Consider the following 25,894-nt stretch of genomic DNA (forward strand, 5'->3'; position numbering starts at 1 on the left):
GAATTTGAACAAGATCAAGAGAGAGACAAAGGCTCGATACATAGGAGTTAGTTTCCCATGGGGCGACTAGTGCATTTTCTAACACCCTTCTGATGAGCAATAGGCAAATTCAAATCATCATTAGCAGTAGGTGTCAGCTTATGGTGTCAGCTTATGAGTAATTGAATCCTTTCCTTCATGATTTTCAAGGTTGAGGGAGCTCGGATGTGTGTTTGAACAATCCTTGCTTTGTATGTCAGCCTCTATATTTCCAAGTTTTCCCCTTTTGTAACACGAAGTTCTTTGTTTTCTTTTTCAAGTTGTGTATGAGGAGGTACTTGAGAAGGGGAGTTTGGAGGTGAATTTTTTAGAGTGTTTGCTGAGGATGGGTGGCTGGCTATTGGAGGTGAGGAGGACGGAAGGTTGGCTGTTGGAGGTGAGGAAGACAGAAGGTTGGCTGTTGGAGGTGAGGAAGACGGAAGGTTGGTTGTTGGAGTTGTGGAGGACGGAAGGTTGGCTGTGTTTTCTTGATACACATCTGGTTGAGAGGGTAATAGAGAACCAGATGATGTAGATGAGGAAACATTGGGCGAAATGGAAGCAATCTGAGTGTCTTGAAGTGTTACCCAAAGTTGGTATTCCCTGGAAGTCTCCCCCTGAATACTAGATTTGGGAAAGAATTATTCATGTTAAAAAAATGTAACATCTAGAGTATGATACTCTTTTAAATATTGGAGAGTAACATTTGTACCCCTTTTGAGTACTAGAATACCCAAGAAAGATGCATTTATGCAATTTGGGGTCAAGTTTTGTTCATTTGTGATCATAGATATGGGCAAAAGCAACACATCCGAATATTTTGAGTGTCAAATCTGAGGAGAAAGTTGAGAGTTGAGGGAATGCTTGAAGTAGCAGATTTTGTGGGTTTTTGAACCTTAAAACAGGACTAGGCATACGGTTTATAGGATAAGTGGCAGTCAATAAGGCTTCCCCCCCCAAAAGTGTTTAGGCTCATGATTTGAAAACATGAGAGATCGAGAGACTTCAAGAAGGTGCCTGTTCGTTCTCTCAGCCACTCCATTTTGTTGAGGGGTGTCAACACAGGAGCTAATATGGGCAGTTCATTGATCTAACAAGTATGGGCCAAGGATGGAGTTGAAATAATCCTTCCCATTATCTGTTTTTAAAACCTGAATTTTTTGTTTGAATTGATTTTGAATTATGGAATGAAATTTCTTAAAAATAGATGCAGTTTCAGATTTTTTTTCATGAGGAAGGTCCATGTGGTGTTCTAGAATGATCATCAATAAAAGAGACAAACCATTTGGAACCATTAACATTTTTTACCCTTGAAGGTCCCCAAATGTCACTATGTATCAATGAAAAAGGTTGGGAAGGTTTTTAAGAGCGGCTAGAGTAAATACTTCGAGTATGTTTGTAGGAAAATCTATTCTATTTTAAGTTTCATTCTGTGTAAAGCTGTCTAGCTATTATTTAGGAAAGTAGTTATTAGGGAATATTTCCGTAATTTTATTCTTTGATTTATTTCCCTAAATAGGGATCCTTGTAATATCTTTGTAATCCTTTATATACACGGTTTGTGGACAGTGAATATATCAAAAAACCTAAAACCATTTCATTTAACTTGGTATCACAGCTAGCCAATTCCTAGCCCTAATTGTTCTTTTCTGCATTGTGTTTCCCTTCTCCTTCTTCACCATGTCTGATGCCTCAAATGAATCCACAAACCTTCCAGCTATATCCACCACTGTTCCGCAAACTATTCCAGCCAAAACCATTTCATCTGACTCCCACTCTGTCCAAATAACCACTATCTAACTGAATGGGGATAACTTTTTGAGATGGTCCCAATCTGTTCGGATATCCATGAGAGGTCGTGGGAAGATGGGATATCTAACAGGTGAGAAAAAGGCTCCTGCAAAGGAGGACTCGACCTATGAAGCCTGGGATGCTGAAAACTCTATGATCATGGCGTGGCTGGTGAATTCTATGGAGGAGGAAATCAGCTCAAACTACATGTGCTACCCCACGACAAAGGAGCTTTGGGAGAATGTTGTTCAGATGTATTCTGATCTTGAAAATCAGTCCCAGATATTTTAGTTGAATCTCAAACTAGGTGAGATACGACGAGGAGAGGACACTGTTACAAAGAATTTTAATTCGCTGAAACGAATATGGCAAGACCTGGATCTCTGACGCATATAAATGGACATCTGCAGAGGATGGCAAACATCACAAGAAAACTATTGAGAACACTCAAATCTACAAGTTCTTGGCTGGACTTAATGTTGAGTTTGATGAGGTAAGGGGGAGAATCATTGGAAGACAGTCTTTACCTCCTCTTGGTGAGGTGTTCTCGGAAGTCAGAAGAGAGGAGAGTCGAAGGAGTGTTATGTTGGGAAAGAAAGGACTTGGATCTGCTATTGAGGGTTCAGCCTTGGCCACCATGGGAGCAGGATATACTAGGAACATCCCATACTCACAAAAGACTGAAGAAAAACCACGAGTTTGGTGTGATTTCTGTAATAAACCTCGCCATACTCGAGAGACCTGTTGGAAAATACACTGCAAGCCAGCAAACTGGAAGAGCAAAGCAGAGAGAGAAAGGTTTGGTCGCATTCCTACTGCACATGAAGCCGAGTCCAGCCCCTTCACTAAAGCGCAGATGGATCACCTTCATGCACTGCTGAACACTACCTCGTCCTCATTTGGTATTCCTACTGCTTCTATTGCACATACAGGTAACGAAATATTAGACATAAATGCTCTAAATTGTTTTCAGAACTCTTCTACTCCATGGATAATAGATTCCGGAGCATCTGACCATATGACAAACTCTTCTAAATTTTTTGAATCTTATATACCTTGTCCAGGAAATCAAAAAGTTAGAATAGCTGATGGTAATTTCTCACCTATTACAGGAAAAGGTTTAATTAAAATCTCTGAGGGGATAGATCTTAAATTTGTCCTCCATGTTCCTAAACTTACCTGCAGTCTCTTATTTGTCAGCAAATTATCTAGAGATTCTAATTGTTGTGTGATTTTCTATGAATCTCATTGTCTCTTTCAAGATCAGAGTTCGGGGAAGGCGATTGGCAATGCTAGGATGATTAATGACCTTTATTATTTCGAAGATAAGACATCTAATAATAAAATTGCTCAAGGGTTAAGTAGCTTTAGTTCTCTTTCTGTTCATGATCAAATAATGGTTTGGCATTATAGATTGGGCTATCCTAGTTTTTCTTATTTAAAACATTTGTTTCCAGCACTATTTAAAAGGTTAAATCCTTTATCTTTTTAGTGTGAAAGTTGTTTAATGAGAGAGCCAACGAAAATCTTATGTTAAAACTCTATCATTCTTCAAAACAATTTTATCTATTTCATAGTGATGTTTGGGGACCTTCAAAGGTTACCACCAATTCTGGAAAAAAATGGTTTGTTACTTTTATAGATGACCATACTCATCTTTGTTGGGTTTATTTAATGAGGGAAAAATCTGAAGTTGAACAGATATTTACAAATTTTTACAAAATGAATGAAAATCAATTTCAAACAAATATCAGTATTTTAAGAACTAATAATAGAACAGAGTATTTCAATAACACCTTGAGAAATTTTTAAAAGACAAAGGTATTTTGCATCAATCTACATGTCCAGATACTCCTGAACAAAATGGAATAGTTGAAAGAAAAAATAAACACTTAGAGGTAGCTCGTGCCACGATGTTTTATATGAACATTCCAAAATATTTATGGGGGGTGCTGTTCTTACTGCTCCTTCTTTAATAATAGAATGCCCACTAAAGTCTTACAATACACTACTCCATTGGCATGTTTGAAAAAGTTTTTTCCAGCATCTAGAATTCATTCATAATTATCATTAAAGATTCTTGGTTGTATTGTTTATATTCATCTTCCAAAAAGGTCTAAGTCTAAGTTAGATCCTAGAGCTGAAAAATGTATTTTCTTGGGCTATCCCCCTAATAAAAAAGGATACAAGTGTTTTTATCCTATCACTAAGCGTATCTATACTACTATGGATGTCTCCTTTCTAGAAAATACTCCTTATTTCTCCAAAAATTTAATTCAGGGGGAGAATTCAACAAAAGAACGAAATTTTTTGGAAATTGTTGAACCTTTACCTAGGATTATTCTTGATGTTTCTCTTAAAAAAACTCAGTCCACATCTATTGAAACCAAACCTAACCTTGGTTTGTCAGAAACAGAATTGCTACGATTGATTAAAAATCGTAACAACCTTGAGCCTGTGGTTTATTCCAGGAAGAACATCTCTGAAAGAGGTAAAGACCATTTATTCATCCCTGCACAAGACCAAACGGAAGCCCTGAATCATGGTCCTTCAAGTACTCCAGGTAATCCTTCTTCTCCTTCATCTCCAAATAATATTGTGCCTTCACAACCTGATTTGAGTCATAAACCTATACCCAAAACACTAGATCTTCCCATTGCCCTTAGAAAAGGAACTCGTGCACATCCAATTGCCAAATACATTTCTTACAATCACCTATTTGATACCTATAAAGCATTTATTACTAATATTTCAGAACTTGTTGTGCCTAGAAGTATACAGGAAGCATTGGGTGAAACGAGTTGGAAGTTGGCAGTATTTGAAGAGATGGATGCTTTAAAAAAAATGGGACATGGGAGATTGTAGAGTTACCAAGGGAGAAGAAAATTGTAGGTTGTAAATGGGTGTTCACAATTAAGAGCAAAGCTAATGGAAGTATTGAGAGGTATAAAGCTAGGCTTGTGGCTAAAGGTTTCACCCAAACCTACGGAATAGATTATCAAGAGACATTTGCTCCTGTTGCAAAAATTAACTCTATTCGGGTTCTACTGTCTCTAGCAATATATTTTAATTGGCCTTTGCACCAGTTAGATGTGAAAAGTGCCTTTCTTAATGGAGATCTGGAGGAGGAAGTGTATATGAGTCTCCCACCTGGTGTCGAAGAAAGCTTTGGAGTTGGGAAAGTTTGTAAACTGAAGAAATCCTTGTATGGACTTACGCAATCTCCTAGAGCTTGGTTTGAACGATTTGGTAAGGTATTTAAGCTTTTTGGCTACACTCAAAGTCAAGCTGATCACACTATGTTCTACAAACATTCAGAGGAAGGAAAGATGGCGGTCCTGATTGTGTATGTGGATGACATTGTGCTAACTGGGGATGATTCTAGATGATTCTTGTGAAATAGAGAAGCTGAAAAGAAAAATTGGTGAAGAATTTGAAATCAAAGACTTGGGAGCATTAAAATACTTCCTTGGAATGGAATTTGCAAGATCCAAGGCAGGTATTTTTGTAAGCCAACGTAAGTATGTGCTTGATTTACTGAATGAGACAGGAATGATGGGATGCAAACCTGCTGAAACACCTACTGAACCTAATGTCAAATTGCGACCTACAGGAGTAGAAAATGTGAAAGGTCGTGAACGTTATTAGAGGTTAGTTGGGAGACTGATTTATCTTTCACATACACGACTTGACAATGCATTCTCGGTAAGTATGGTAAGTCAGTTTATGCATTCACCTAGTCCAAAACACTTTGAAGCCGTCTATAGAATTCTACAGTATTTGAAAGGAACACCAAGGAAAGGACTTGTTTAAATCACAAGGACATCTAAAAGTTGAAGCCTACACTGATGTTGATTGGGCTGGGTGCATAGAAGACCGAAGGTCTACTTCTGGCTATTGTACTTTTGTAGGTGGTAACTTAGTTACATGGCGAAGCAAGAAGCAAAATGTAGTGGCCAGAAGTAGTGTTGAAGCTGAGTTCACGGCTGAGGCTCACGACATATGTGAAATCTTATGGATAAGAAGATTAGTTGAAGAACTAAAATCCTTACAACCGTCTCCTATGAATTTATATTGTGACAGCAAGGCTGCAATTGCTATTACTCACAATCCGGTGTTACATGACCGTACTAAGCATATTGAAGTGGATAAGCACTTCATTAAGGAGAAAATAGAAACTGGACTAGTGTGCATGATTTACATTCCTACTGGAGAGCAAGTGGCAGACATCTTCACAAAAGGACGGCTCAAAAAGCAGTTTGAATTTCTTAACTGCAAGCTGGCCATGGAGAATATCTTTCGACCAACTTGAGGGGAGTGTAGGAAAATCTATTCTATTTTAAGTTTTATTCTGTGTAAAGCTGTCTAGTTATTATTTAGGAAAGTAGTTATTAGGGAATATTTCCCTAACTTTATTCTTTGAATTATTTCCCTAAATAAGGATCCTTGTAATATCTTTGTAATCCTTTATATACACGGTTTGTGTACAGTGAATATATCAAAAAAACTAAATCCATTTCATTTAACTATGTTTGGCAAGTTGTCACACTTTACAATGAAAAAACTTGGACATTTTATTAATAAATAAATGAGGGAACATGCGTTCAAGATAATTAAAATTTGGGTGTCCAAGGTGAAAATGCCATAACATAACTAAACTTTCATTGGACATAGAAACATAATTGAAACTAGTATCGAAAACAGAATTGAAAACACAACTTGACTTGTGAACTTGTTTATTTGTGGGAGTGTTCTTGAGAATATAGAGACCACCACGCATTTCAGCATTGTCTATCACCTTCCCCGAGCCCACAACCTGAAATTCACAAAGATTACGATTTTAGTCACATAATTCAAATCTCTAGTGAGTTTGTTGATGGAAAGCAGGTTACAGTTTAGTTTGGGAACAAAAAGAACAGATGAAAGATGAAGTTCATCTGTGAGGTGAATAGATCCTGTTCCCATCACGTTGGAGAGTGATCCATCAACAATTTTGATTGTAGTGAGTTTAATGCACGGTGTGAAAGTATGAAAAGCCTTTAAATCACCTGACATATGGTCGGATGCCCCAGAATCCACTATCCAAGGACTAGTGTTGTTGTAATTTGTAGCACAAGCGTGGGAGGTGGTACCTTGAGTACTCATCGTACTAGCATGTGCTTTGGAGGAAGATGGTTTTGATTGTTGTGCCACTAAGTTCTGCCCAAAAAACTTCTGCAGGGCCGCAAGCTGATCTTGTGAAAAGGGACTGACTTTGTTGGATGAATCTTTAGAGGTGGCAGCCACATTAGCCCGTCCTTGATCACCACGGGGTTTTGGTTTCCAGTCAACGGGCTTGCGTGAATCTTCCAGCAAGTTTCACGGAAATGTCCAGGCTTTTTACCGTGGTCACACCATGGTCTGCCCCCCTTCTGAGGCCTGTTATCCTGAGAGGAAGCATGAGTGAGCATCGCAGATCTGTTTGAGTGTGAATTTGCATCAGGCATCATCAATTTTTGTCTGCTTTCCTCCCTTATACCTCACGAATAGGAGGAAATGGTTTGACACTCATGATTCTTCCCGTGACATGATTGAGATCCTTGTTCAGACCCAATAAGAATCTAAAAGTTCTCTTTTGCTCGACAATGTGCTTGTACAATTTAGAGTCGATGGGACACTTTCAAGAATACACTTCAAATAGATCAAGTTGTTGCCAGTACCTTGTGATGGTGTTGTAATAGTGTGACTGTGGAGTCCCCTTGCTTTAACTCGAAGAGTTTTGCTTCTGTTTCAAAAAGTTCTAAAGTATTTTCAGAACTGGAATATGTGTCACGGGCTGCATCCCATATTTCTTGGGCTGTACGATAGAGGAGAAAATTTTCCTTAATTTCAGGAAGCATGGAGTTGATTAACCAGGACATTACCGTATGATTCTCAGAATTCCATTGGCGATAAGAAGCATCCGTTTCTTTAGGTTCCACAATTGCACCAGTCAGATATTCGTCTTTCCCTCTGCCTGAGATGTATATGAGGACTGACTGCGACCATTGAAGATAATTATGGCCACTGAGTTTATGGCAGGTGATTGGGAGAGGAGAGCCATCAAGGACTTGAGGAGAATTGGTGGGAGGAAGGTTAGTCAACTGAGAAGGAGGATTTGAATTGGACAAATCATTGGTGGGAAATTGACTAGGAGATTTTCTTTGAGGTCAGACATGGCGACTGGATTATTTTTTGTGAGGGAAGGCAGAGAAAATTTAGGTTTAGAATCTTGCTCTGATACCATGTAAGAATTTCTAAATAATTCTTATTAATTGTATTTTAAAATAATTACAAACATTTTGTTATATACAGAAGGAAAGAAGCTCGTTTCCTTATTCTGTTGTGAACAGAATGTTCTAGGACAAAAACTGAGAATAACTATACAAGGAAAGAATAAATAAAAAATAAATTTTACAATAATATCGGATCCAAACAAATAAATGAATAAAAAATAATTCTAATATTTCTACAATTACAAATAAAGAATACACATTTATGATTTAGAAAATTCAATTAAAATTAAAATTTGAGGGTATTTTGGTCATATTTAAAAAAAGTTTGACTAAAATCTAGTCTAGGGTACTCTTTTGTTCCATTTTGCAAAAAACAGGGTCTAAATTGTCATTTAAAAGAATTATTGAATTTTTGTCATAATTCGTATGCATGCATGTGTCTGCAGACTTTGGTAACATGCTATTTCTATAGGATTAGTTTGTCTTTTAAGTTTCTTTTCTCTGTCTACATCAATTGATATTATAATTTATTGTTGCAAATACTGACATATACGCGAATTGTTAACCATATCCGCCTAGAATTAAACATTATTTATTCTGATAAAATCTTTAATCTTTACATTTTCAAGGCCGTGTTACTGGGTAATTATTAGGTCGTGTAATTATTAGGGTAGTAATTACATATCTTAGTAATTACAATATATTTTAAAATACAAGGTGTGTTTGGATGTCAAGTATCAATTTCTTCTGAAAACCTATTGCCAAGTTTGGTAAAACATTACATAGAAAAATAATATTATGTAATAAATACTATTTAAAACGGATAGTATTTGATAATTACACTCAATTCTCATGGGACTATGAGAATTAGAGAGTGTAATTAGGACCCATCAGTTATCTCCAATTACATGGTAACTTTGTAATTACATAGTCGGACAGGAAAGCAACACATTATATTGATGATTCATGTTTCCTTACATGTTCCTAGAATACTGTGTTGATTGACCTAGATTCTTTGTAAGAGTGAGCTTGTCAATTTTTGACTCCATAGATATTTTTTATATCCAATGCAAGCTTATTTATATCTATATGTAAACAAAAGTTATTGTCTTTTCAGGTTTTAAATGCTTGTGCTCAGAGGAAACAATGGGAAGGAGCATTTTGGGTTTTGCAGCAATTAAAGGAAAAAAGTGTACAACCTACAGCCACAACTTACGGACTAATTATGGAGGTTATAGATGCTTTGAGATTCTTTCTTCCTGGCTGTTGTTTTTGTTTGTTAATAATCAGTTCCAATAATTAGTAGTTTTTTTTAAGTAACTTATCTGAACATATTTCTTATTCAGTTTTGTTACAGTGCTTTTATCTGCTTTGTTGGTGCTTATGATACAAATTTTTGTCTTGGTTTCATTGACATGATTACCGTATAACCAAGCTTTACTTGCTTTTTCATGTTAATTTTGACATTAATTCATAATTTGCTGTCATTTCCTTTAAAAGGGAAAAGTTTATTCGGTCTTACTAGTTAGAAAAATAAACAGCTCTCTTGAAGTTAGATTGTTTCTAGGTCTCAGGGAATCCTCAAATATTGTCATCCAGGGAAATGTCTGATCTTTAAGAAATAGCAAATGGAAAGGATCTTTTTGGTCCAAGAAGATGATAGGTATAGAAATGGAATATCTGTATTGGAATAATCAGGAATTCGAGAGCCTGAATTATCTCCAAAAGGTTTACAACCACATTCTCCCTACCCGAAATATCTACTACTCTCCTACCTATTCTATTACTCAGAGGTACATCTCAGTTCCATGCACCTTACTGATACACAAGTCACTCTCCTCTAACTAATTCTTTGTTGTGTCCCCTTCAGCTATTGACTTGACATTCTTCTCACTCTTACCTTTTCTTGTGTACACATACGTGAGAGGAGGTCTATCAATACCTCTTGCCCAAAGTCTCACCTTGTCCTCAAGGTTAAAGTGAGGATATTGCTCCAGAATGGTGTTGAAGTCCTCCCAAGTGGCTTCAAAAGCAGGTAAGTTCGTCCATTGGATTAAAGCTTGTGGTGGCGTTTTCTAAGTCCCTGGTTGTATATATGGCACACACTCTGGCTCTAAAGTCTATTCAAGCTCAGTGATCAGACCTGCTGGTGCAGTAGCCTGTTGATGTGGCCCCAATGTAGTACGCAAAACGGAGACAGAGAATACGGGATGCAACATCGAACTTGGTGGCAATTGGAGTCTATTGGCAGCAGCCCCAATCCGCTTGATGACTGAAAAAGGTCCAAAAAACCTGGGAGACAACTTCTAATTGCGACGTTTAGCCAAAAACCGTTGATGGTAAGGCCTCATCTTGACTTGCACTAAGTCACCAACCTCAAATTGGTCATTTCTACGTTTCTTATTAGCTTGCAACTTCATCTTTTGTTGAGCTCGATGCAAATTCATTTTGAGTGTGTCCAATATTTCATCCCGAGCCTTGAGTTGCTCTTCCACCGTTGAAACGGATAAAGGGCGGTGGTTCTCTGTGATATACAACCAAGAAAGATTTCTAAATTTGTGAGAAGAAAAAAATATTTCTGTGTGTTTTTACAAAATAGAAACATGGTTTATGTACAGTATTTCATCTCAGACCCTCTTTAATACAAAATAAATACAATAAAGAGGAATTCCTATATACTAGGAAACTGAAACCATTATGGGAAACGTTTGATATTTGGTAATGTTTATTTCCTGGCATTCAACACTCCCCCTCAAGTTGGACTGTAGATATTTATGAGTCCAAGCTTGTTTACTAGGAAATTGAATACTTGATCGAATAACCCCTCTGTGAGAATGTCAGCCAACTGTTGATCTGTATGAATATATCTCATGCTGATAATTCCTCCAACGTTCTTCTCTTTAATAAAGTGACGATCCACTTCCACGTGTTTAGTTCCGTCATGATGTATAGGGTTATGTGCAATACTGATGGTAAACTGATTTTCACAGTAAAACTAAATGGAAGTTTCATATTCAATCTTCAACTCCCCTACGAGGCGTTTGATCCATATTGCTTCGCACACTCCATGGGCCATGGCTCTATACTCTGCTTTCGCATTGCTTCTAGCAACCATTGTTTGCTTTTTACTTCAACATGTTACCACATTGCCCCATACAATTGTACAATACCCAGATGTAGACTTTCTATCATCAACTGACCCAACCCAGTCTGCATCTGTGAATACTTCAACCTTCCTCTCAGTCGTCTTTTTGGAGAAAAGACACTTTCTTGGTGTTTGCTTTAGATATCTCAGAATTCTACATACTGCATTAAGATGTCTTTGACATGGGTCATGCATATATTGACTGACCAGACTTATTGCAAATGCAATATCTGGTTTGGTATGTGAGAGGTAGATAAGCTTCCCTACTAGTTGCTAGTACCTCCCTTTGTCAACTAGGCTTCCTTCAAATATTTTTCTCGTCTCCGAGCTCGATTGGAGTTTGCTAGGTTTACTGCCTAGCATTCCTATCTCATTTAAGAGATCAAGAGTGTATTTTCTTTGGGAAACAGAAATCCCCTTTTTGCTCCTAGCAAATTCCATTCCCAGAAAATACCTAAGACCACCGAGATCCTTGACTTCGAACTCCTTTGCCAACATTTCTTTAATTCGAATCATCTCTTCAGTATGGTTGCCAGTGACAATGATATCATCAACATACACAATTAGAATCTTTCTAAGTGTTTGATGAAGAGAGTATGGTCAGTTTGACCTTGTATGTATCTGAGTCCCTTAATTACTTTTAGGAACTGGTTGAACCATGCTCGAGGAGATTGTTTTAGGCTGTAGAGTGATTTTTTTAGCTTGCAAACTTTGGTTGTATAGGGAGATTCTTCAAAACCCGGAGGCTAACTCATGTACACTTCTTCTTTCAAATCACCATTTAAGAATGCATTTTTTACATCAAGTTGATGCAATTCCCAATTCAAGTTGACTGCAAGCGAGAGCAATACTCTGATGATATTGAGTTTGGTAACTGGAGCGAAGGTTTCAATGTAGTCAATTCCGTAGGTTTGAGTAAAACCCTTGGCAACTAACCGTGCTTTGTACCTCTCAGTAGATCCATTTGCATCCTATTACTTTCTTGTTTGGTGGTAACTCCACTAATCTTCAATTTACATTCTGCTCAAATGTTTTCATCTCTTCGAGAACTGCTGCTTCCATCGAGTACCAAGTGCTTCATTGATGTTCCTGGGAATCACAACATCTGATAGATTAGTGGTTAAAACTTTAAATGAAGATGATAATTTTGCATTAGAGATAAATTTTGAAATAGGGTGTTGGGTATCTAGTTCCCTTTCTTAATGTAGTAGGAACTTCTAGATCTGATTGAGTGTTTGAGGGTAAAGTACCTGAATCTTTTGGGAGAGGTGGTTCTATCACTGGAACAACCTCTTGACTGTGATGAGAATTCGATACTTGTTTATTTCTTTCTCGTTTGGTATACACTCGAATTTCTTTCAGCATGTTTTGATCTTGAGGATGAGAAGATGAATCTGGTTTAGGAATGTGCTCTGGAGGAAAGGACATGTCTAGGGATGATTCTAAACCCCACGACTACTAAGCTTCTTGCTCGTGATGGATGTGCTCCCCTTGAAGCAAGGTGAGAGTGAAATATGAAGAATTTTCGAAAAAGGTGACATCACTGGAGATGTAGAATTTCTTGGTGAGGGGATAGTAACAACAATAGCCTTTTTGTGCTGGAGAATATCCTAGGAAAATTGTTTTTATGGCTCTAGGATCAAGTTTACTTCGGTGTTGGGAGGGCACGTGGACAAAGGTGGTAAAGACAATGTTATGGTGCAGGCAAATCACCAACGATGTACCCAAGTTTCCCACACCCACAAATGACAAGTTTGACCGATTGAGCCCATTGAAGATAATTTTTTCCATAAAGTTTGTGGGTTGTGATAGGAAGAGAGCTATTATCATGGCTATACAGAGAGCCTATGGAACCACCGGATTGGATTTGAGCTGAAGGGGTAGCTCCACTATTATGAGAAGAAACATCTTCATTGGTCAACATTGTAGGAGACAATTGGCTGAACAATATCAGGGAAAAAAATGGGCCAAAGATGGATAAAAAAAATGAACGGTGGAACACAAAAAAAATTGAATCAACTGAACAAAGATTCAAAGTTGGGCCTAGGACAGCAGTTTGGGCTACTAGGCTTTGACTTGGGACAGAGACAAAGATTGAGGAAAAAACTTGGGCCTGGAACAGCAGTGGGCTTTAGTCTGACAGAGACAAAAGGAGACCTGGGAAAGGTGGCGAACGACAGAGACAAAAGGAAACCTAGCTGCTTGGGAAAAACGAAGGGGCAGGTGCCTGGAAGTGTGCCGGACTGTTGACAGGAACTGGTTCGAGAACTTGGGACGTCGCTTGAGAAGATGGGATGTCGTTGGATTGAGAGGAGAACCTTGGGACGTCGCCTGAGAAGATGGGATACCACCAGAAAGAGAGGATTCGTCACCTCTGATACCATCTAAATTTGTGAGAAAAAAAAGTATTTCTTATTTCTTTGTATTTTTACAATATAGAAACAAGGTTTATATACATTATTTCATCTCAGACCCTCTTAATACAAAATAAATACAATGAAGAGGAATTCCTATAGACTAGGAAACTGAAATCATTATGGGAAACGTTTATTTCCTAGCTGTCAAAGGATGTCATCCCCACAGATGAATTATATGAAGTATTGTACCAATATTCCGCCCAAGGTAACCACTCAGCCCACTTGCTTGGTTTGGAACTCACGAAGCAACGAAGATAGGTCTCTAAGCAGCGATTTACGACCTCCGCTTGACCATCAGATTGAGGATGGTATGTCGTGTTGTGTTTGAGTACCGTGCTTTGAAGACGGAACAACTCCTTCCAAAAACAACTCAGAAAGATTTTGTCACGATCCAACACTATTGAACACAGAATGTCGTGGAATTTGACGACCTCCCTAACAAAAATTGTTGCCACCATAAGAGCGGAGAAGGGATGTCGGAGTGGGATGAAGTGACTTTACTTGCTTAAACGGTCCACCACCATAAAAATAGAATCGAACCCATTAGAGATAGGCAACCCCCTATAAAATCCATAGATACATCCTCCCAAACCTGCTCGGAAATCGAAAGAGGTTGTAATCTTGCTGGTGATTGTGCCAAATACTTGTTTTGTTGGCACGTAACACATTCAGCCACATATCTTTGAGCGTCCTTACGCATTCCCTGCCAATATAAATCAGCTGCCAGCCACTAAAATGTCTTGATGACTCTGGAATGACCCCCCACATGGCTGCTATGACACTCTTGCAGCAATATCGGAATGGAAGGAGAAGAATAAGGCAGCACCAAACGTCCATGAAATTTCAAACAGCCCTGATGCATAGAGTAATCTCCACCATCTTGACCCAAACTCAAGTCATGAATAATCTTGGACAAATGATGAAATGAGGGTTAGTCGCTACATGAGCTTGCAAATCTGGTATAGACATCAGACTAGAAACTGAAATCGCAGCCAAAGATGCCTCCTAGTGCATATGAGATAAAGCATCAACAACTTTGTTTTCGAGTCCCGGTCTATACTGAATATCGAAGTCATATCCAAGTATCTTTGTAAGCCACTGCTGATGTTTGGTAGCGACGAGCCGCTGTTCCAAGAGGTACTTCAAACTACGTTGGTCTGTCCTCACTAAAAACTTTCGGCCTAACAAGTATGGTCTTCATTTTTGAATAGCCAACACAATGGCCATTAGTTCAAGCTCATAGACTGACTTGGTACGCGCTATGAGTGATAAAACCTTACTGAAAAAATCTATGGGGCGTTGATTTTGCATAAGTTTAGCCCCCAAACTAGACACTGACGCATCAGCCTCAACAACAAATGGACTAGAAAAATCTGGTAGAGCCAAAACCAAAACAGAACACATTGCCTTCTTGAGATGGATAAAAGATTCTTGAGCCTCTGGAGACCATTTAAAAGTGTCTTTTCGCTGCTGATCAGTGAGTGGGCATGCGATACTCCCATATCCTTTAACAAACTTTCTATAATAACGTGTAAGTCCAAGAAATCCCTTTCGCTTTGTCTTCGGAACATGCCATTCTGCCATTGCAGACAACTTAGTAGGGTCAGCCGCCACCCTTCTGCTAATATAAGATGGCCCAAGTATTCCACTCTGCTAGGCAAATAAGCACTTCTTTCTATTGGCATATAGCTGATGTTGGTGTAACCTTGCTAACACCAATTCTAAGTGGTCTACGTGAGCTTCCTAAGATGGGCTATACACCAAAATGTCATCAAAAAATACCAACACAAATGTGAAAATCGGTGAAGAAAAAAATTGTATTTCACTCCTGTATATATAATTTACAACCATTACAACCTATGAACGGTATTATATAGGGTTATATCGAATAATACCCTTTATGACAGAATAAAAATAAGAAAAAAAAAATCCTTACAAGTAAGCCTACAAATTAGGAAACTAACAAATAACCAAATCAATAGGAATTGATTTCCTATCTGTCAACACTCCCCCTCAAGTTGGACTAAAGATATTGATGAGTCCAAGCTTGATTACTAGGAAATCAAATGCTCGTTCAGATAATCCCTTTGTGAGAATATCAGCCAATTGTTGATCTGTGTGAACATATTTAATGCTAATAATTCCTCCATCAATCTTCTCTTTAATAAAGTAACGATCTACCTATACGTGTTTAGTTCTGTCATGATCTATAGGGTTATGTGCAATATTGATGGTAGACTGATTATCACAGTAAAGCTGAATGGGGGCTTCATACTCAATCTTTAATTCCTCTAATAGGCGTTTGATCCATATTGCTTCACATACTCCATGGGCCATGGCTCTATACTCTGCTTCTGCACTGCTTCTTGCAACAACTGTTTGCTTTTTGCTTCGCCATGTTACTACATTGCCCCATACAATTGTACAATACCTAGATTTAGACTTTCTATCGTCAACTGACCCAGCCCAGCCTGCATCTGTGAACACTTCAACTTTTCTTTCGGTTTTCTTTCCGAAGAAAAGGCCTTTTCCTAGTGTTTGCTTGAGATACCTCAGAAGTCTATATAATGCATTTAGGTGTCCCTGGGACGGATCATGCATATATTGACTGACCAGACTTACTGCAAAGGCCATGTCGGGCCTAGTATGTGAGAGGTAGATAAGCTTCCCTGCTAGCTGTTGGTACCGCCCTTTTTCAACCGAACTTCCTTCAAACATCTTGTCTCCGAGCTCGATTGGAGTCCTACTAGGCTTGCTACCGAGCATACTTGTTTCCTTTAACAGATCAAGATTGTATTTTCTTTGGGACACAGAAATACCTCTTTTGCTTCTAGCAAATTCCATTCCCAGAAAATACTTGAGTGCACCGAGGTTCTTGACTTTGAACTCCTTTGTCAACATTTCTTTAATTGGATTTATCTCTTCAGTGTCGTTACTAGTGACAATTATGTCATCAACATACACAATCAGCACTGACATTTTCCCTTTTCCTGAGTGTTTAACAAAGAGAGTGTGATCGGTCTGACCTTGCACGTATCCAAGACCCTTGACAACTTTCAAAAAGCGATTGAACCATGCTCGAGGAGATTGTTTCAAGCCATAGAGTGATTTGTTCAGTTTGCAGACTTTGGTTGTATCGAGAGATTCTTCAAACCTCGAAGGCTGACTCATGTACACTTCTTCTTCCAGTTCACCATTCAAGAATGCATTTTTTACATCAAGTTGATCCAACTCCCAATCCAGGTTAACTGCTAGCGAAAGTAACACTTTGATAGTGTTAAGTTTGGCAACCAGAGCAAATGTTTCAGTGTAGTCAATCCTGTAAGTTTGAGTAAAACCCTTGGCAACTAACCGAGCTTTGTACATCTCAATAGATCAATTTCCGTTGTATTTGATCGTGAACACCCATTTGCATCCTATTACCTTCTTATCTAGTGGTAACTCCACTAATCTCCAAGGTCCATTTTGTTTAAGCACTATAAGAACTGCTATTTTCGATTGAGTAGCAAGTGCTTCGTTGATATCCCGGGGAATCACATCTGATAAACTAGAGGTAAATGCTTTAAATGGAGATGACAATTTTGAATAAGAAATTAACTTTGAAATCGAGTGTTGAGTGCAGGATCTAGTTCCTTTCCTTAATGCAATAGGAATATCTCGATCTGACTGAGTGTTTGATGGGAGAATACCTGGATCTTTTGAGGGAAGTGACTCTATCACCGGATTGGCCTCTTGCCTGTGTTGAAGATTCGTAACTTTTTTATTTCTTCTTGAATACACTAGTATCTCTTTCTGCATGTTTTGGTTTTGAGTATCTCCTTCTGTTTCAATGATTTCCTCCGAAGATGGATGTTTAGGAGATTGATCAGTTTCAGACTCAGGAGACGGAGAGTTTTTTTTTATCTAGAGAAGAGGAAGGGATAATTTCTAGCCCATCAGAGAAATGAGTGGTTAGGGGTAATTCTAACCCTCATGACCACTGAGCTTCTTGCTCGTGATAGATGTGCTCACCTTGAAACGAGGTGGGAGTGAGTAAGGAGTATTTTTTAAAAAAAGTGACATCAATTGAGATATATGTTTTTTTGGTGAGGGGACAATAACACCGACAACCTTTTTGAGTAGGAGAATAGCCTAGAAAGACTGTCTTAATGGCTTTAGGATTCAGTTTACTTCGATTTGACTGGTAGAGTATTAGTAGGAATGTGAGGATAAAGAAAGTGAAGAATAGAATATGGTGTTCTGAATTGAAGAGGCTGACTGGGAAGGCGGTTAATGAGATAAGTAGCAGTGAGGAGAGCATTGCCCCAAAGATATTTTGGAACATGCATAGTGAACATGAGAGCATGAGATACTTCCAAGAGATGATTTTTTCTCTCGGTGACCCCATTCTGTTGTGGAGTATCTACACACGAGCTTTGATAAACAATCCCATTCTATAGAAGATAGGGATCGAGGGTGTTATTGAAATATTCAGTACCATTGTTTGTACGCAGAGTTCTAATAGTTGTTTGGTATTGTGTTTGGATGATATGAAGGAAGTTTTGAAAAACCTGACATGCCTTAGACTTTTGCCTAAGCAGATAGACCCAAGTGATATGTGTGTGATCATCAATGAATGTAATAAACCAATGCTTACCATTAGAAGTGGTGGCCTTTGAGAGCCCCATATGTCACTATGAACAAGAGAGAAAGGACTGGAAGGTGTATACATCTTTTGAGGAAACGAAACCCGTATATATTTTGCAAATTGACAAATATCACATTGGAAATCAGCAACCTTTTTATTGATAAAAAAATATGGAAACAAATGTTTTAAATATAAAAAACTTGGATGCCCAAGACGACAATGTCATAACATAATTGTTTTAGAATTTGAATTAGAAACAGAATTTGAAACTTATTGTGAACTAGAATTAGAAATAGAACTCGAAACCAAACGAAGCAGAGAAGAATGCTCTTTTATTTGATGTTTTCTTTCAAAGAAATAAAGTCCGTTACAAATCCTAGCACTGCCAATCATCCTCCCTGATGGTAGATCCTGATATTGACACGAATTTAACATGAATTTAGCTAGACAATGATTACCACCAGTCAATTTGTGGACAAAGATTAGATTGCATTGTAAAGACGGAACATAAAGTACTGATTTAAGAAGTAAATCAATAGACAATTTAATAGTGCCAATTCATGCAATAGGTGAATGAGTGTCATCTACAATCTTGACACTAGATTTAGTAGAACATGAACAATAAGAATCAAACAAATAAGGTAAACCTGTCATGTAGTCAGATGCGCCTAAATCTTTTATCCATGTTTGGACAGTGGAAGAGAAATTACCAAAATGTGCAATTGAGGCACTATGAGACTTGGGACTAGACTTGGGTTTCATGGAAGATTGACTCAGAAGTGTGTATAGATGTTCGAGTTGTTCCTTACTAAAGGAAGGGGCAGCAGTGCTACTCTGATCAATATTATTTTCACTCTGAGTTTGGTAGGCCTTTTTGTCATTCTGGCGACAAGGAGTCCAATTTGATGGTTTGTCATGAATTTCCTAACAAGTGGATCGAGTGTGGTCGTGACATTGGCAATGATCACACCAAGGTCTATCTCCTTTACGATTATGCCTAGGGCCAGGATTGGATCTGCCATGTGGTGGTGGACCTGATTTTGAGACTATAGCAGAGCTTTCTATGGGCGGTAATTCAAGAGTAGTGAGCATGGCACGACGACGTGCTTCTTCACGTCTAACCTCAGAGAAAGCTTCTTCAGTGTTAGGAAATGGAGAGCGACTAACCAAACGACCTCTTACTTCATTGAGATTGCTATTTAACCCAGTAAGAAACTCAAAAACTCGTTCTTTCTCTAACTGCTGCCGCTGTATTGTAGTGCAATTAGCGCACAATGGTGTGGTATAAAGATACAAATCGAGTTCCTGCCACAGGTCTTGTATGTCCGAAAAATATTGGGTAACAGTTCCTTGCTTTATGTCTTTGAGCTTGGTGCGGATTTCAAAAATCTGAGAAGAGTTACCAAGATCAAAGTACATCTTTTTGGCAGCATCCCATACCTCCTTAGTAGTTTTGAAAAATAAATACCTGCGGCTGATTTTTGGATCCATCAAATTAATAAGCCAAGCAAGGACAATAGAATTCTCAGCCTGCATACCTTGTAGGTGGAGTCAGTCAAAGGAGGTGCAAGAAGGTCACTGGTGATGTACCCAAGTTTTCCATGCCCACAGATAACCAATTTTACAGACTGCCCACTGCAGATAATTCTTACCATCGAGTTTGTGGGCAGTGATGTGAAGCAAACTGATGTCATGACTATAGAGGGAACCCATGGAGCCACTGGACTGAGTTGGGAGGTTGCTGACCGAAGTCTAACTTGAACTAATAGACCTTACTGGTCTAAGAAGAGACCTCCTCGCTGGTTGACATAGCTAGAGAAGAGGCAGAGGGACTAGTTTGAATCTGGGATGACTAAAGTGTGCAACTAGACCTGGGGCTATAAAAAACATGCAACTGAACCTGGGGTATTTAAAACATGTGACTGAAAAAAAAAAAAAAAGAAGTGTGCGACTTCGACTGAGGAGAAAAAAAAAGGAACGACGGAAAAAAAAAACGGAGAGAGATGAGGGTGCGACTGGGAGAGAGCACCGGATAGAGAATTGATCCTAAATCTTTGATACCATGTGAAAATTGGTGAAGAAAAAAATTGTATTTCACTTTTGTATATAATTTACAACCTATGAACAGTATTATATAGGGTTATACTGAATAATACCCTTTATGACTGAATAAAAATAAGAACAAAATTCCCTACAAGTTAGCCTACAAATTAGGAAACTAATAAATAACCAAATCAATAGGAATTGATTTCCTATCTGTCAACAACAAACTTGCGCAAAAAATCTCAAAATACCTCATTGATGAGAGCTTGAAAGGTGGCTGGTGCATTAGTACGGCCAAAAGGCATAACAAGGAATTGATATTGTCCTTTGTGTGTACGAAACGCTGTCTTCTCCACATCCCCAGTGGCTATACAAATCTGATGATACCCGGATTTCAAATCAAGCCTAGAAAAAATAGTGGCTCCATGTAGTTCATTCAACAACTCATCAATGACCAGAATGGGAAACTTATCAGCCACTGTTTCGCGATTGATAGCCCAGCAATCCACTCAAAAACGCCAGCTCCCATCTTTCTACTTGACCAATAACGTGGCTCGAAAATGGGCTTGTACTCGGCTGACTATACCCGCTCTTATCATCTCAGTCATCAAACGCTCTATTTCGTCCTTCTGCACTTGAGCATATCGATAGGGCCGAACTGTCAATGACCCCGCACCTTCACAAAGTGTAATGGTATGCTCTCTAGCTCTTGTTGGCGGAAGCCCCGGAGGCATATGAAATACATTATCAAATTTCTGCAATAGCGAATTGATCGTTGGGGTATGTAGCACCCATCCTCATTCTTTTCTATTGCCAAAGTCTCTAACTGAACCCAAAACCCTTGACCTTCATGTTGCACAGTATGGATCATAGCTTTCAACAATATTTGAGATTTACGAAGGCTGGGGTTGCCGTGCAAGGTCACCCAAGTGCCTTCCATCTCAAATTTGATCACCAACGTATGCCAATTTACTTGCATATTGCCCAATGTTTCCAACCCCTTAATCCCCAATATGACATCTACCCCACCCAATTCCAAAAGCAAAAAATCAATGACCCCACGAAGTGCCCCTAAATCCAATTTGACTTGGCGACAGATTTCTTCCGTTCTTTTCCACCTATGCCCAAAAGAACTCTAGCACGATGTGGCTGCAATCTGTATTTTAGTTGCCGAGACGATGCCCGTAGAAATGAAATTATGAGTCGCTCCGCTATCGAACAACACAGTCACGGGCTGCTGTCCAATGTGACCGGCCAATTTTATGGTATGTGCCGAAGTAATGCCTACCAATGAATTCAAGGAATAGGTGGCCAAAGTCTCCTCTCCAATACTTTCGTTGGAGGAGTCAAGTGTGGGTGGTGGAGAATCCATAGGAGATGGCAGTTCCTCATCATCCATCATCAACATGACTTGTAAGACCTTCTGTTCGTACTCAGCCTCTTCATGGGCGGAGCTTTAGTGGTAGGAACCAAATTGGAAGAAGCCACAACCGGTGCCGTAGAAGATACACTTGTAGCTGATTTGGCTGAAAACAGAGTGGAAGTTGGTCGAGGTGGAATGATAGGGCTAATCGTGGATTTCAAACCTGCTATTGGTGTGGGTTGGCCCGTTGACACTAACTGATGTCTTTCTTCAATCCGTTTGGCTGTCTCCATGATTTGGGCTAGGCCCATGGGCAGTAAAATATGTTGAGCACCCTTAATATCTTCTTTCAGTCCTTTGACATAGCTACCCTCCAGGATATGCTTCGACACCCCGGGAACATGAGAAGCCAAAGCCTCCCACTTAATTTGATATTCTTTCACCGTGGAATCTTGATGTACAGACAACAACTCCTCCAACAAGGAGCCTACCGGAACAAATCGAAACCTCAGCAGGAGCAAATTCTTGAGAGTTGCCCACAATTAAATTTGGTGATGCTGATTTTCCCATTGAAACCAGGTTAGAGCATCACCTTCCAGCCCAATTATTGTCGTCTCTAATATGTGAGCTTCAAATAATTGATTTAGCAAGAAGTAACGTTCAGCTTTGAAAATTCATCCAGCTGGATTGTCGCCAGAGAATAGTGGTAAATCCATCTGAGGGGGTCGATAATCACGACCAAAGGTGTGAGCAAACCCAAAAGGATCAGACTGAACTTGTGGTGGTGGATTTGATTGGACCTCCGATGAAATTGCAGGGGTCGACGACCCCGTTTCGTCAATAGCGCGGCATTGGCAATCATTATTGGCGGCAGTGACGTCAACTACCAGACAATCGGTTGCCTGAAGCAGCTGCACAAGGTGCCCCACATGAAGTCAACCTTCTTCATCAGTGCTGGAATGCGTTGAACATCATATTTGAGCAAGTCGAGCTCCCTTGGAAATTGCTAGAGATCTGAGCGAACCTCCGTCACTTCTCGGCGCAACTCCGACTGTAGAGATTCGAACTTCTCCTCCAAAACTTCAATCTGATTATCCTTTTTTGAGCCCATGTAGGATCAGAGTGTCTCTAATACCAATTGATAAGAATATCCTGCAATGGGTTAGAGAAAACAAGAACCAAGCAGTAGCAAGAAGAAGAAATGGAATATCTGTATTGGAATAATCAGGAATTTGAGAGCCTGAATTCTCTTCAAAAGATTTACAACCTACCAAATTCTCCCTACCCGAAATATCTACTACTCTCCTACTTATTCTATTACTCAGAGGTACATCTCAGTTCCATGCACCTTACTCATACACAAGTCACTCTCCTCTAACTAATTCTCTGCCGTGTCCCCTTCAGCTGCTGACTTGACATTCTTCTCACTCGTACCTCTTCTTGTGTGCACATACGTGAGAGGAGGTCTACCAGAGGAATGGTTAATGACGCTTTATAAGTTTAATGGTACAACGTTGGTAACAACTGGTCAATGACGCTTTATAAGTTTAGGGTGTTTGTATTTATTTATTTTGTTTCAAATTAAACTAACAAATGGCTTTTCAAGAATAAGGAATTCAAAGAGTTATCTTTTTCAATGCTTTTGTGTGAGTGGCAGCTGTGGCTGTAATAGGATTTGGTCTTATATATATGGTGGCCTTGTACTATATGTTTTTCTAGTTTGCAGTAATTTACACTGGCTTTCACGATGTAATCTAGATGATTTCCAACCTTATTTTATCAATACATCCTAGTTTCTTATCAAAAAATAAATAAATAAGCTAACATATTAATTTTTTCCAACATTTTTTCTGCAGGTGATGCTTGCATGTGGCAAGTACAACTTAGTTCACGACTTCTTCAGAAAAATACAAAAGTCTTCTACACCAAATGCTTTAACATATAGAGGTATTATACTGGGCGACCATTTTTATCTGCTGCATATCATGATCTCATTATAATAATGGCTTCTTAAATGTACAGTGCTTGTGAATACCCTATGGAAAGAAGGTAAGCTAGATGAGGCTGTATTGGCTGTTCAAAACATGGAGAATCGAGGAATAGTAGGTTCTGCTTCTCTTTATTATGACTTTGCTCGATGTCTTTGTAGCGCTGGAAGGTGTCAAGAGGCATTAGCTCAGGTACTTCTGGTTATGCTTTCTTACAATTTTGCTCATCCAAGTTTTTATGTATTACAATAGTGAATACCAGGTTTTAGTAAGTGAGAATAGTTGCAAAAATCATTAATGACTAAAAGACGTCATATCCAAAATGGGTAACATTGTTCCCATCTTGTCAATGTTGCTAAAGGGTAAGATCATTTATAATACCGTCTTTTCTTTTTCACAGGTTGAGAAGATATGTAAGGTTGCAAATAAACCTCTGGTTGTAACTTACACTGGATTAATTCAAGCCTGTCTCGACTCTGGCAATGTCGAAGATGGGGCATACATGTTCAATCATATGAAGAAGTTCTGCTCCCCAAATCTTGTTACTTGTAACATAATGCTGAAAGCTTATCTAAAACATGGGATGTTCAAAGAAGGAAAAGAGCTGTTCCAGATGATGTTAGAAGATGGAAGTGGTTTCAGGAGCAAAGCTAATCATAATGTTTTGGTGGCACCGGATATATACACATTCAATACTCTGTTAGATGCATGTGTCTCTGAGAAAAGGTGGGATGATTTTGAGTACTTTTACAAAAAGATGCTGCACCGTGGTTATCACTTCAATTCTAAGCGCCATCTTCAGATGATACTAGAGGCTTCCAGAGCTGGAAAGGTAACTTTTTATGTTTTGCACATCTTTCGTAATTCCCAACAAATGGAACCTTGTCAAGCTTATGCATTGTCAACTTCGGATATTTGATTTATGTTTTCTAACTGTAGATACTCTTAGGCAGTGCGTTTATAATTTACTATATATTTTTAAGCGGAAATTCACTTTGTTCCAGACATAACTAAACTAGCTCATGAATCGCTTTATAAATTTGTTCAGAAGGGCAATGATATGAACTTGGGGATATGTGTGCATGTGGTTTTGGGTTTGAGGTGTACATTTTGGTGGCATCTGCAATTGAATTCGATGTGTTCTTCAGTTTCAGGACCCTTAAAAGCTGATAAATTTATAAAATTTTATGTTATTTAGAATTACTGTGAATCATTTCATATTTTCAGGGAGAATTGCTGGACATAACATGGAATTACTTGGTCGAGGCGGATCGAACTCCACCAGCATCTCTAATCAAAGAAAGGCTTTGCATGAAGCTGGAGAAAGAAGACTACGTTGCTGCCCTTTCCTGCATTCAGAATCAAGGTCTATTAACCGCATTGCCAGACTTCTCTGGGAAGGCTTGGTCGAGATTATTCGAGGGGAACTCCAAAAAATTTCAGAAAGGTACGCTTGTTAGGTTTGTCCATGAGGTTAGCAATATCGTTGCCAGAAGTGATCAACCAAATCCTGCCTTAGACAATCTTTTAGAATCTTGCAAGGAACTTACTAGAACCTATGCAGAAGGTTGTGTTGGACCAACACAAACTTATTCTAGACTTCAAACTGACCCAGCTTTGACAATTTAATAAACCAAACACGTAAAAATTTTGCTAATATTTTTTGTGTATAAATAAGTTGAATTGTTATATAAGTTACATGATAGAATATGGAAATGTGTTTGACTATGCATATATGATATTTTCTCAAAGCTGTGACACGAGTAATCATTGGCTACATAAAGACCTCTTTTTTCATGATTTGGATTTGTACTGAGAGACACTAAACAGCTTAATGAGGGTGAAAGTGAAGACACTACTTTCATGTTTCAAAAACTATAATAATAGCATTCCTTTTTCCAAGTCTCTCCCTCTCATTAGATTACATTTCTAGGATGCTTCTTGTTTGTTTGAGGTGTGATGAAAACAATATATTTGTATTTTTCTGGAAATAAATATGGGCAAAAAGAGCATTGGTGGATGAATGCTACAAAATTAAGGGCTTGGCTGGTTGGGTTTTTGAAAGTCAATTTTGGGTTTTAAAGCTTAAAAGGCATTTTAAGACTTGATTGAATATAGGGGAAATTACATTTTATATGGGATTTTTAACAGATAGTGCAAAAATATGGCTTTTTTTTTTCAAAAAAAGTTGATTTATGGCTTTTTTTTAAGATTTTTCACTTTTATGGGTTTATTTTCCATATTTTTG

At 38.6% G+C, this 25,894-nt stretch overlaps 1 protein-coding gene across 1 annotated transcript in view; it reads left to right on the top strand.

The window, feature by feature from the left end:
• Positions 1 to 25,446, top strand: part of LOC133800585 (pentatricopeptide repeat-containing protein At1g30610, chloroplastic) — a 38,513-nt gene extending 13,067 nt beyond the window's left edge. The window contains exons 6-10 of the mRNA XM_062238585.1: positions 9,181 to 9,294; positions 23,515 to 23,605; positions 23,681 to 23,838; positions 24,047 to 24,478; positions 24,874 to 25,446. Coding sequence (XP_062094569.1) covers positions 9,181 to 9,294; positions 23,515 to 23,605; positions 23,681 to 23,838; positions 24,047 to 24,478; positions 24,874 to 25,275 — 1,197 coding nt within the window. The 3' untranslated portion in view covers positions 25,276 to 25,446. The remainder of the gene's footprint in view (positions 1 to 9,180; positions 9,295 to 23,514; positions 23,606 to 23,680; positions 23,839 to 24,046; positions 24,479 to 24,873) is intronic.
• Positions 25,447 to 25,894: the final 448 nt, after the last annotated feature.

This window comes from Humulus lupulus, chromosome 9 (assembly GCF_963169125.1).
Source record: "Humulus lupulus chromosome 9, drHumLupu1.1, whole genome shotgun sequence".
Lineage (NCBI taxonomy): Eukaryota > Viridiplantae > Streptophyta > Magnoliopsida > Rosales > Cannabaceae > Humulus > Humulus lupulus.